The sequence below is a fragment of the Fringilla coelebs genome, assembly GCF_963513975.1.
Source record: "Fringilla coelebs genome assembly, chromosome: 1".
NCBI classification, from domain to species: Eukaryota; Metazoa; Chordata; class Aves; order Passeriformes; family Fringillidae; genus Fringilla; species Fringilla coelebs.
In genome coordinates, this window is record NC_140028.1 from 102,188 (window position 1) to 114,348 (window position 12,161).

General features: G+C 50.9%; 1 protein-coding gene across 20 annotated transcripts in view; it reads right to left on the reverse strand.

Moving 5' to 3' along the window:
- The window catches only part of SCRIB (scribble planar cell polarity protein), a 105,326-nt gene that overhangs the window by 34,372 nt on the left and 58,793 nt on the right, over window positions 1-12,161 (reverse strand). For 16 of the 20 annotated variants that reach the window (XM_084217177.1, XM_084217173.1, XM_084217170.1 and 13 more), the window contains 7 exons: window positions 10,070-10,318; window positions 9,407-9,517; window positions 7,154-7,330; window positions 6,238-6,354; window positions 4,343-4,531; window positions 1,345-1,464; window positions 1,054-1,110 (listed from right to left, as the gene is read on the reverse strand). In XM_084217177.1, the coding sequence (XP_084073303.1) occupies window positions 1,054-1,110; window positions 1,345-1,464; window positions 4,343-4,531; window positions 6,238-6,354; window positions 7,154-7,330; window positions 9,407-9,517; window positions 10,070-10,318 (1,020 nt within the window). The remainder of the gene's footprint in view (window positions 1-1,053; window positions 1,111-1,344; window positions 1,465-4,342; window positions 4,532-6,237; window positions 6,355-7,153; window positions 7,331-9,406; window positions 9,518-10,069; window positions 10,319-12,161) is intronic. The other 4 variants (XM_084217172.1, XM_084217169.1, XM_084217179.1 and 1 more) reach the window with 1 other exon arrangement.

The following is a 12,161-nucleotide window of genomic DNA, read 5'->3' on the forward strand; positions in this document are numbered from 1 at the left end:
CAAATCAGTCAGGATGGTTTGGGTGGGAAGAGACCTTCCAGGGTCATCCTGTCCAACCCCTGCAATGAGGGACATCTTCAGATGGATCAGGCTGAAGATTATTCTGTGAGGTCATTCCACTTCCCAGAACTGCCAACCTCACCCTGCTCTTGTGGGGCAGCAAATGTGAACCAGTTGAGGAACTGCAGCTGCGGAGAGAGCCCAGGGAACCTTCAGGTGTATCTGAACCTGGAACCTGACAAACACCTGAAAAATGCACACACACCTCTGCCAGGAGAGCAGATTCCCCACTGACAACACTGAAGAATTCTGTTTTCCCACTTCTTTCAGTGACTCTGACTTCCAGTCACCCCTCTGTTTTAAGAAGGATGACTGGAAACTCTAAGTCCTCAAGAGGCTTGAGTCTGCTGATCCATTTCTGTGAAATTCCCTTTCTGTGCAAGACTGAGCCAGTGGGCAGAGACACAAAACTCCCACAGCAAAGTAGAGAAATGACCATGTGAACTGAGGAGCACAAAGCTGTGACTGACCAACAGCATCACTTCTCCACTCAGGGCAGCTCAGAGCTTCGTGTTCTCATCTCTGCTCACAAATCCTCTGTCAGTCACAGGGTGTTGGACAGAGAAAACTGATTAAATTTGGGACTTCCAAGCTCATTGGCCATTTTCCTGGAAGCTGCAGCTGGGCCAGGAGCTACCAGCAAGTAACAAGGGTGGTCTTTGTGAATGCCACAGAAACATCACCAGAGAGGAGCACAGGGAGGTGCAGCACAGCCTAAGAGAGCCAGGGCAACAGAGCAGTGCACTGCAGAGAGGGAATGCCCAGAGCCTCACCCCATGGCACTGCCAAGGGGGCAGAGACCCAGAACTGCCATGGCACTGACACCAGGGCAGAGCTCCGGAGTTCCCCATGGCACTGACAATGGGGCAGAGCTCCAGAGCTCCCCATGGCACTACAGTGGAGCAGAGATAACGTGAGACACCTTCCTTGGGACCCACAGGCTCGGCAGAGCCACTGCCACAAACACATTCTGCTACACAAATGATCTCTCACCACTTTCTCCATTTCTTCTCTCTCCCACTGAGTGGCTTCTCTCAACATTTCCATCTCCTAGGAGAGAGTAGAGTTAGAGCCACCTCACCCCATGCTCTCTCCACACCTGCAGCACCTAGAACCTCACCAAGGTGTCACAGTCCCATCCTAGCGTGTTCCTGATCCACGTGCTGGGCCCTGCTGATCCCAGGCCAGGCCCACTGCACAGCACTGCAGGCTGCACGCACCAAGGGAGACACCAGACTTCCAGAAAGTGCTTCCACTCTGCTCCCAGCTCAGGCCCACACCCACCTTCTGCAGGATCTCCAGCTCCTCGGGGCTCAGGTCCCGGTCGATGGAGGAGATGCTCTCCAGGCTGTTCTTGCGCCCGATGCCAGCAGCAAAAGGGTTGGCAATGATTCCTGGGGACATCTGCAAAGCAAACAGCACATCACACCTGGTGGGAGCCACAGAATTCATCCCAGAAACTCCCTATTCGAGCCTCCCACACACAGAGTAGCAGGACAATCCCAAGCAAGTCAGACACAGAACTCTTCCAACAACTTGAAGCCTTATTCCATAAAACCCCAGACTGGTTTGGGTTGGAAGGGACCTGAAGAGCATCCAGCTCCATCCCTGCCATTTAGGCTGACAATTGTTCGAGGAACCCAAGGTCAAAGTAAGCTGAATTCAAACTGATCCAGGTGCAAGAAGGGGATAAGGTGAGCAGGGACTGGCTTCACGTTCTGCTGGAGATTACAAAAGCTCACTAGCTAAGCTTTGGAAGCAGAAATCTGAGAGGGCATGGGGTTGGTCCAAGGAAGTTCTATCCTGTGGGGAACGGTGAACACCAATAAAGAGCCAGACCATTTATTGTAAATGTAACACTGCCCAAGAAAAAATGGGCATAAATAGTTTAGTGAAAGGAGCTTGAAAATGTATTTTTTTCAGTGCAGTGCTACTGTGGAACAGTTCTAGAACCAGCAGGAGAAAGACAGTCCTGAGGAACCACTGCTTTTCTGGATTGGAGACCCCTTCCAGTTCATTTCATAGGTCAGACCTTGAAACCTGGGATCTCAAAATCCAAACAAATCTACAGCAGAAGGTTGGGAAAATCAGCATTCTGTGGATGTGGAATCCCCTGAATCCTTCCCCCTCAGGGAAATCCCCTGGGCATTGCCTGGAAAGACCCACCATAGAGTTCTCCCCACCAAGGTGGACAGAAAGGACTCCTCCATGGAGCCTTGCATCCACCCCAATTCCTCTCCCCATATGTCCCAAATTCTCATGGTTTCTCCTCTCCCTGTTCCCTCATTGGTTGTGGTATCTCTGGTGGCCAGCCCGGTCCCCCCTGTAGGCCAATGCCCTTTGCCCTGCCCCTACCTAAACCTGTGGATGCTGACAGTCTGGTCAGAAGGAAAGTCAGATAACTTTACCAGGAAATGCTCTGGGAAGTTCAAAGAAAGCTCAGAGAAAGAATTAAAACAATCCTTAAACTTTGCAGCTGGAGTTTTGAATGTGCTGTTTACTGGTAAGAAGTGTACAAGAAGGATGTTGTTCCTAATTAGTTGTTGCTTGAGGACCAACCAGGTCCAGCTTTGTCAGAACTGTCTATAAAAAAATGTGTGGTGTCTAATAAATTAGGCATTTGCCTTCTGAGAATACAGGAGTCTGTGTCACTTCATTCACCTGTCCCTAATACAACAGTGACATAAATCTTGTGCAGAGCACATGGCCTTGACTTCCCTTCTGTGTGTTGCAATAAACCTTTGCTGGAAGTGACCCTACAAAAGGCCCTTCTGTGACTCTTTGCTGAGCCAGCCGTGGTGAGTGTGGCGTGGGGACTTGACTGCCTTGCCTGAGCGTTTGCCCAAGCAACTTTTCCACAGGAAATGCTTACTGGGGAATAGGTATGGCATTCACATCTCTGCAGAGAGAGAGACATAATTCTCTCTCTTAGTTTTTTTCCTGGAGAGGCACAGAGGGAAAACTATTTTTATCTCTGCTTGCTGCTCCTGGTGTTTCGCACACGTGGAATGCGTTGGGAAGGTTGTTTACCTGAAGGAATTTGGTAATTGGATTCTGGTGATGATTGTTTGTATTAATTGGCCTATTGGGTCAAAGCTGTGTCCTGGCTGTTGGCAGACAGCCATGACATTTTCAGTAGTTAGTAGTAAGTATGATATAATATAGTATTTCTCTTTAATACAGTATAATGTAATATAGTATAGTTTTACTAAAGGGAGTGTTCAGCATCCCAAAGCCTTGGAGTCAGATGCCAATCATTCCTTGGTCAGTTGTTGGGACCCAGCACATTCCTCTGGCTGCCCTGGAGGACTCGAGAACCTGGCAAGGGGCTCTGAGCCCTTGGCACGGAGTCAAAACTACCTGTGCCTTCGATTTTAGCCCATGGAAACAATTACCAACTCTGTGTGAAGATTTACAAGCCACAAGAGTTTGAGTAGAATGATAGTTAATTTGTCACAGGGTGAAAAAGTAGAATTCTGGGGTTTTAGAATGGGGGTTCAAGAGGCAAGATGGAGGAATCTGGGCATGTCCTGTCCTTCTTCTTGTTCTCCATCTTCTGCTGTGATGGTGGCACTTTTGGATTGGTTTAGAATAGAGACAGACTGTCTAACATAGGTGATAGGTATTTGAAAATTATTGTAAATAATGTACATGTAGTTCTTAGTATAAAAAGCTAACACCACTCCAAGGGTGGTCAGTGTGCCACAACCAGACCTGCCAGACAGATCTCTGCAAGTCAGAGAAAGAATGCAATAGATAAGAGAAAATAAATAACCTTGAAAAGCAGAACCGACAAATATCAACTTCTTTGGTCATTGGACTGGGAGAAAAAAGACTTTCTAATACCTTGGGAGCCATTTCATACACAGAATACTTGAGAGGGGGTCACCTTGTTTCACTATAAATAGGTACAAGCACCCACCATCTGAACCCCATGCCGCTACAGCTGGCACCCAACCCTGCTGGGATCCACACTGCTACAACAGCTGGCACCCAGCCTCGCTGGGATCCACGCTGCCACAGCTGGCACCCAGCCTCGCTGGGATCCACGCTGCCACAGCTGGCACCCAACCCTGCTGGGATCCACGCTGCCACAGCTGGCACCCAACCCTGCTGGGATCCACACTGCTACAACAGCTGGCACCCAGCCTCGCTGGGATCCATGCTGCCACAGCTGGCACCCAGCCCTGCTGGGATCCACGCTGCCACAGCTGGCACCCAGCCCTGCTGGGATCCCTGTGGGGGACTGTGGTGGCCCCAAGGCCCTGCCCTGCAGCCTCACCTCGATGGCAGCGGCGGCCCTGGGGTCGAAGCCGTCGCAGACCAGCACAAGCAGCGCATCACCCACGGCGCGCAGCACCTGCACGGCCTCGGTGTGTGTCATGCCCAGCAGGCTCTGGTGGTTCACCTCCAGGATCCTCATCCCCACCTGCAGGCGGCCGTCCCGGGCAGCAGCCCCCGAGGAGCTCACCTGCAACACACCAGGGGCCATTGGAGCAGCTCAGAGGGGACACGAGAGTGTGGGGACATGGAGAGGTGACAGCACACACAGGGAATGGGGACAACTGCAGCTGCAAGGCAGGGGGAGGATCTGCAAGAACTATGGAGAGGGCAGAACAGGAAGAACAGGCTGGTGGAAGGAACAGGTGTGGAAGAAGGAACAGGTGTGGAAGAATCTTTTGTGTAAAATAAAAGAATGTGAATTTGAAATTTGTTGTCCGAACATGAACTACCATCCCAAGTGCCTTCAATCCAGACCCAGAGAAACCCACAACTGGGACCCTGACAGAATGTATAAAAAGCATGCATGCTGTAATAAAAACAGTTTGAAGCCTTCTTGGTTCTATGTAGCCAAGGAAAGAAGCGGGTGAGGAGGACACACACAAAAAGAGAAATCATTTTGTGATGGGAGAGAGACACAATGGAAATACAAATGAAGACAAACTAAGGAGGAAGGAGGCAGGGATCAGACATGCAAAGAGGAAGAAGAGGAAAAGTACCACTTTGTCTCCTGGTTACTACAAATAACCAAGGAAAATCAGTGGCAGGAAAAAACCCTCCAGGCAGGACAGGTAAGAAAGGCTGAGGGGAGTAACAAAGCTCAAGGGAGGGCAGAGAAGTTCAGGATTTTGGTTCTCTGCAGGCTAAAACAACAAGTATTGGGAAAAACAGGGAGGGGAGATGGGGTAAACTAACTCTGTGCCATGGCTAAACTGTGAACCTTCCACCCCCAAATCCTGTGATGCTGCAGGAGAGAAAACCAGACCCAACTACTCAAAATAACTGCCAGTTAGAATAATCCCAGGTTTTCTTTTGCTGCTGTTACAAATGTCCCGTGCAACTGTCACTCTGAAAGAGGGAATTTATTCTTTGATCTTTAGAACTCAGATAAAACAGTTACAGCCACATAACAACAAATGCCGAATGTTCCCTTGCCTTAGCAGCAACAATTATCAATTATCAGGGCTGACTGCCTATTATGGAGTGTCTTCAGCCATGAGGATAACTCACATCAGTTTCTACCCAAAAAAAAACACAGCTAAAGAGGGAAACAGTTACAATGAAGTGAACACCCAGACTCCTCTTTGTCAGCAGCCAGACCAAAATGACACCACTCATTGCTGTGCTCTGCTGCCAGCAAAGAAGAAGCAGTAAAAACTTTTTGGAAAGGGCTGGGAGGAGTGATAAGCAGAAGTTGAACAAGAAAACGTGTAATTTCTGGAGGAAAACTGATGTGAGAATTTTGTGTGACACAAGCAGTCACCTAAAAGAGGAACAAAGTCATACAGGCAGTGCATGGCACAGGAGAAAAGGTTAGGAATTCCTGGTGCTTTCCATGGAAGGAGGAAAGAGGTTGCATGTCTAAGTGGTCAGGAAGGGACAGGCACAGGGGGACCACTGGAAATGTGGGTTCAAGGAAAGATGTGTGGGTTTGCATTATAGGAAAAAACACAAGAGAAGAAACACAAAGCAAAATAAAGGCAAGCAGGAAATAAAATGAATAAAATGTGAAGCTGCTGTACAGGAGGAAATCTGCAAGGATAAGGACTTGTCTCCTTTGCTGGAGGGAGAATCTCCAGAACTGGTGCACCAGTGAAAGCTGAGAGCACATTCCAGCAGCTCCCCCAGGGTTCACCCTCCTCCCTGGCAGTGCCTGCAGAGGTGGTGCTCTGGTACCTTGGAGATGAAGATGCCTTCATCAGTGGGATCAAACGGATTGCCAGCATGGCCCTTGGCTCCACCCCGGATGCTGATGCCCAGCTTCTCTCCTGGAGCCTTTTCAATGCATATTTCCTGGAAACACAGAAGAGTCTCCTCGTTCATGGGTTAAGTTCAGCTGAGGGAACACTCCTTGGAGGGACCACAGCCCTAAATGCCCTGAAAAGAGCCCCAGCCCTCATTTGGCAGTTTATTCCTGTTGGGTAGGACCTGCTCTTTTCTGTTCCTTGATGACAGAGTCACCACAGGCATGGCAAGAGATCCTCAGCACAGCCCAGATGGAGACACACTTAAAAGTGACTGGATTCTGCCAAAGCAGTGGTGTCTCAGGTTTTAGCTTTTATATTTTTCACATTCTGTGCTGCTTTAGTGGGTGGGTCTGGGCTTCATATTAGGGGATGGTGAGCTCTCTGCACAGAGCAGGGAGACAAAACAATTCCTTCTCTAGCTGGGGACCAAGGACAAATGATCCAAATCTCAGGCCCAAGAGCAGAAACAACGCAGGCTGAAGAGAAGAAAACAAGAAGGATGGGATTTCATGGGCTAAAGCTGTAATTGGACAATTAGCTCCAATATGCTAATGGACCAAAACTTATAGAAGTGTGAGGACCTGTCATTCATTTTTTGTAACCATTTTGGGTTCATCTTGGGTGCAGCCCTGGCTGGGCTCCTTTGCTGCCCAAGGTGGATTTACTGAGGTCTCCTAATAAATCCCTACTTTATTCTTTAGCTCCATCCAGCCTCTGTTCTAGGTCAGCCTTCACAAGGTGTCAGGAGCAGGAAATTCCAGGAGTCTGGCTGTATCCTATCCCAGACCTCCCCCCCCCAGGTAAGAACTGCCCCAGAACCCCACTGTGACTGCCCCAGAGCCCACCTGCATGCCAGGAGGAGGGGGGTCTCTGCGGACCAGCATGCTGAGCTCCTGGGCATTGGAGAGCAGGGCATTGACGGCCTCCTGGTGCGTGGCGTGGCGCAGGTCGATGCCGTTCACCTCCAGGATCCTGTCCCCGACGCGGAGCCCGCTGCGCGACGCCAGCCCCCGCGGGATCACCTGTGACACACCAACACAGAAGGGCAGTCCACTATGGAGGAGGTTTTACAGCGACTTCTGTGAGCCAGAGAGAAGTCTGATAATAGGATCTATGGGTACCCCTGAAAGAATTTCCTACCAAGGTCGTCGACACAGAAACCAAGAAGGAAAGAAGGATAAATAAAGAAACCTGCAACTGCCTATTCCAATGAGCACTTTGTTTGCCTCTTGTGATCAATAAGTAAAGTATAAATTTATGAGTTTTGTAAGAATGTTGTGGAAACCCAGAGCATCCAGTGCATCACAGCACACTCTGTCTGCTCTGGGGTGCCCTAACCCCAGGGGAGCACTGACTTTGACCATCATTCCTGCAGAAAGTTTCCTAGACTTCAAGACAGACTGGAATCCACAAAAGTGTGAAATAGATTATAGAGAGCAGAGTAGGTGTATCACTTGGTGAGAAATTGAGGGTTTGGGATTTTTAGTATGTTGTGGATGGAAGCAAGATGAAGGGCACAGGATGTTGTCCTGGGCTTCTTCTTTGTGCTTCTTCTTCCTTCTTTCTCCATGGGTTTGGGTGGCATTTTGTAATTGGGCAGAAAAATCCGCATTGTGGGCTCTGTGAGACCAGTTATTGGCTTAAAAGGGAAAATAATCCAGGTGTCAGCTCTTAATTGGACAGTTTAGTCTTAAAAGACCTTGTTACAAGAGGTTGTTGGCCATTTTGTGCCTTCTAATGAAAAGCTGCTGAACTCACAGTAGTGAGACTGTTTCAATGATAAGAAATAATAAACACCTGAGTGTGAACATGAATTACTGTCTCAGGTGCCTTCAATCCAGACCCAGAGAAACCCACAACTGGGACCCTGACAGAATGTATAAAAAGCATGGATGCTGTAATAAAAACAGTTTGAAGCCTTCTGAGAATGGAGTGCGTTGCTTTGTATTGTCTCCATCTCAACTACAACAGTCCATCTCTCCTTGGAGATGTGATTGTGTCCCCAGGCATCCTCCAACACCCTTCAGGCCTGCTCTGACTCCTCTCTCTGCAGACAAAACTCCCCAAGAGGTGACACATCTGGGAGTACTGGCAAAGAACAAAGTGGGGTGCGCTTTGTAATGCTATTCTATATGTTATTCTCATACTCCAAATTTAATCTGAACCAATCTTGTGCCAGTGTTGCCATTATTTTGCCTGTGAGTGTAACCAGGACTGACAGCACCAGTACTGCTCCAATCCTCACCCAATGCTCTACAGGGGCTCCTGAGAGCTGAATATACAACCAAACCTGTACTCCTGGGGAAACAAAGGAGTCAGCAAGGAAATCTGTGAGCACATGGGGAGCAGGGATGGTGGGAAAGAGGCAGTTAGGCTTTGAGAAGAGCAAATCCTGCATCAGTGACCCGCTGATGCACTGCAAGAAAAACCATGGGCACACGAAGGAAGAGGCCTGGCAGGCATCACTCCTAGAACTCCAAACAGCCCTTAACAAGGTATGAACCCAGCCACAGGTGTCAGAGGAGTCAGGTTCTCCAAGTGACAAGAGAAGTCAGGAAGCAGAAAGGGCTCCACAGGGACGTCCTCTCCCTGCGGAGCATCCTATTCCCATGAGTGTGGATGTGCAGGACTGTGGGGGAATAGGCTGCAGCCAGTGGCCAGCCTGTGTGCTGCCCCTGATTGGCATCACCAGTGGAAAGGGAATGTGGGATCAAAGGACACTGGCCTGAGTGCAGCAGAGCAGCTCTGGGTGCCCCAGCAGCCACACACTGTCCCACCAGCACCTTCCCAGTAATGGCTGGCTTCCTGCAATGCCAGGATCTTCCCAGGACTCACTAAAGCCAACGTGAACCCAGCAGTTTCAAAAGCTGACTGGGATCCCTCCAAAGGGTTCAGCATGGATTATAAAGGTCTGAGGCTTTCACATGCCCTCAGATGGCTCCAGCAGCAGCACCTGCAGTACAAACTTCACACATCCCTGTCCCATGCCCTTATTTCACAAATCCATCCTGTACAGCTGGACTCACATCAAAATCCTTCACCTTAATGCCAATAACCAACAGCTCAGAACACCCAGAGAAGCTCTGCTGGGACCCTACCTTGGAGATGAAGACACCTGGCTCATGAATCCCAAAGGGATGGCTGGAGTGGTCACTGCCTCCGACGATGCTGAGGCCCAGGGGACCACCTGCTTTCACCAGGTGGATTTCCTTAAGGGAACAAGAAGCAGTGTCAAAGGCAATGAAGGATATCACCTACAGACCACAAACACTGACAAACAAGGAGTCTGGGGTGTTTTGCATGGGTAAGCACAAGCTGAACACTCATGGGACAAGGGGGTTCCCCACATGGGACTCTACAACCTGGAGAAGAGCTAGAATGGGGCTCCAAGAGAGCTGGAGAGGGGTTTTGGACAAGGGCCTGGAGCGACACGAGGAGGAACAGGTTCTCCCTGAGAATGGGCAGGGTTAGATGGGATATTGGGGAGAAATTCTTCCCTGTGGGGGTGGGGAGGCCCTGATACAGGGTATCCCAAGAAAGCGTGGCTGCCCCATCCCTGGAAATTTTCAAGGCCAGGTTGGACAGGGCTTGAAGCGAGCTGGGCTAGTGGAAGGTGCCCCTGCCCATGGGTCTGGCTTTCAGGTCGTTCCACCCCAAGCCTTTCTACAATGACATCTCCAGGCCCCAATAACCCGGCAGGCCGGTCCCCATCCCAACACCCATCTTTCAGGATTGCACTGTGCCCCCAAAGCCAAACTCACCTCGACAGGGTACTGATCCTCCAGCCCTTTGGACAGGTGGTTCCTGGGCAGTGCCGGCGTCTCCTCGGGCGGGCTGTCCCCGGGGCCCGGCGGCGGGGAGTGCATGCGGGCGCGGGGCGAGCCTCCCTCGCCGGGCTGCTCCTCTGCTCTGCCCTCTCTCTCCACCAGCAGCACGATGGTGGGGGAGGCCGCGGTAAGCAGCGCTACGGCCTGATCATGCCTGGCTTCTGTCATGTCTACCCCATTGATCTAGAACAAAGCCGGCGTCAGAGCAGCGCTCGGCTGAGCCCTGGAGAGCCCTGTCCTGCTGGCACCTGTGCCCCAAAGCACCTCGTGGGCTCCCAGCTCCCTCTGACCTGGCAAAGGGGCACAGGCACCTGGGAATGCCCACGGATCCTTTCCTACTCAGCTCTCCTGCCCCTTTCCCCGTTCCCTGCACAGCTGACACCACGCTCCAGGGGACTACGCAGGCCAGGGGTGATGTTCCACCTCCCACAGCCAAATGTCTCCACGTGGGAGAAGCAAAACAGTGACTTCCAGCAGCAGTGCCAAGACACAGGCACGTGCAGAAGCAGCTGCTGCCGTGTCACTGAGCCATGTGCCCTCATCAGTCACCCAAAGCCCCGAGACTGACACCGTGGGCAGGATTTGATGGCTGACAGGACCTGCCACTGGTCACTGCCCCACTGGCTGCCCATGCTGGGCAAGGTCATGGTAGCCAGCTCTAAGGCATTAAAAGTGACCTCACATACAGGGAGATGTGAAAGAACAGAGAACCTTTCCTAAAAAATTGAGATTTAAAACTGCCTCCCTAGAAACCCAAAGGACATGACTGTTTTCCATGGATGTACAAGGGGTAGAAACGTGAGGAGAGCTGAGCTGAGAGAGCACAGCGACAACAACAAAACTAGACAGGAAAAAGTTAAAGCTGAAAATTAAAAGGTTTCTAGTCATTAGGTTCTGGAAAAGCTTTCCAAAATGAACACGGAGGACATGAAAAAAGGAGCTGCCAAGATGGGCTTTGATCAGCTCATGAAATAACAACATGACTGTAACAGTCACATCAACTGGGCTCTGTAGGCCAACTCCCCAGGGCCTGATTCACAGAAATATTATTGTAACTCCCCAGCTCCTTCCCAGAGAGCAGTTTCTAGACTAAGCTGACATGCAGGGCTTTGTCCACACCCCCCGTGACCCTCCCAGCACCCTGTCCCACCCATGGCATTGGGTACTGCTGTCCTGGGAACTGCCCAGAGTGACCTCTGCCGAGAGCACTGTCCCCAAAGGACACCCCTGGCATGGACCAGGAGGATGCCAGGGCAGTAGCTGGCACGTGCCTGCAGGAAGAGGAAGGATGAGAGGGACCTGGGCAGTGGCTGCTGATCACAGGACAGGGCACCAAGCAAGAAAGGTGACAAATTAACCACACAGGTGCACAGCCCCTAAGGCAGTGCAGGTAACAGACACACAGCTCAGACACCCCAGATGGATCCGATCCTCAGAGTCACCAAAAACAACCACACAAAGGAATCACCACAGTAGAGGAGCGTGACAAAACCTGGCAACCAGTCTGCAGAAGAAATGGAGATTATGAGGGGCTGTCTCAGCACATTTCTTGTAGGAAAGTGGCTGCAAGAAGCTTGAAGGAGGTGTTGTGGGAATATGCAGCACTTAGTATGGGACGTTTAGCAGAACAGAAAGAGGACTGGAGGTGAGGAACAAGCACGGGGAAATACAGGGGAGAGCAAGAGGCTGCTGGTCAGTGCTGGTCTGGCCAAGCCCTGGGCTTGAGTGCACATCTGCTCTGCCTTCTCCCCACATTCTGTATTTACTGGACCAGCTCACTCTGTTCTGGGTACATGTGGAGAGCTGCTGGTAAAACTCAAGCTGGACTAGCCAGCAAGTAGGAATCCAAAACGTGGAAAGACTCAAGAGGTGGCCCAGAGGCTGGATGAAAGGCTTGGGTCTGTCCAAGGAGCCTGGAAGCTATGGCTGCTGGAGCAGAGGCTGGAGAGCTGCAGGCAGGAGCCCTGACTGGGCTGAGTGAGCCAGGGGGGAGGTGTGCCCCAGCAAGCTGAACCCTGATGGGCCA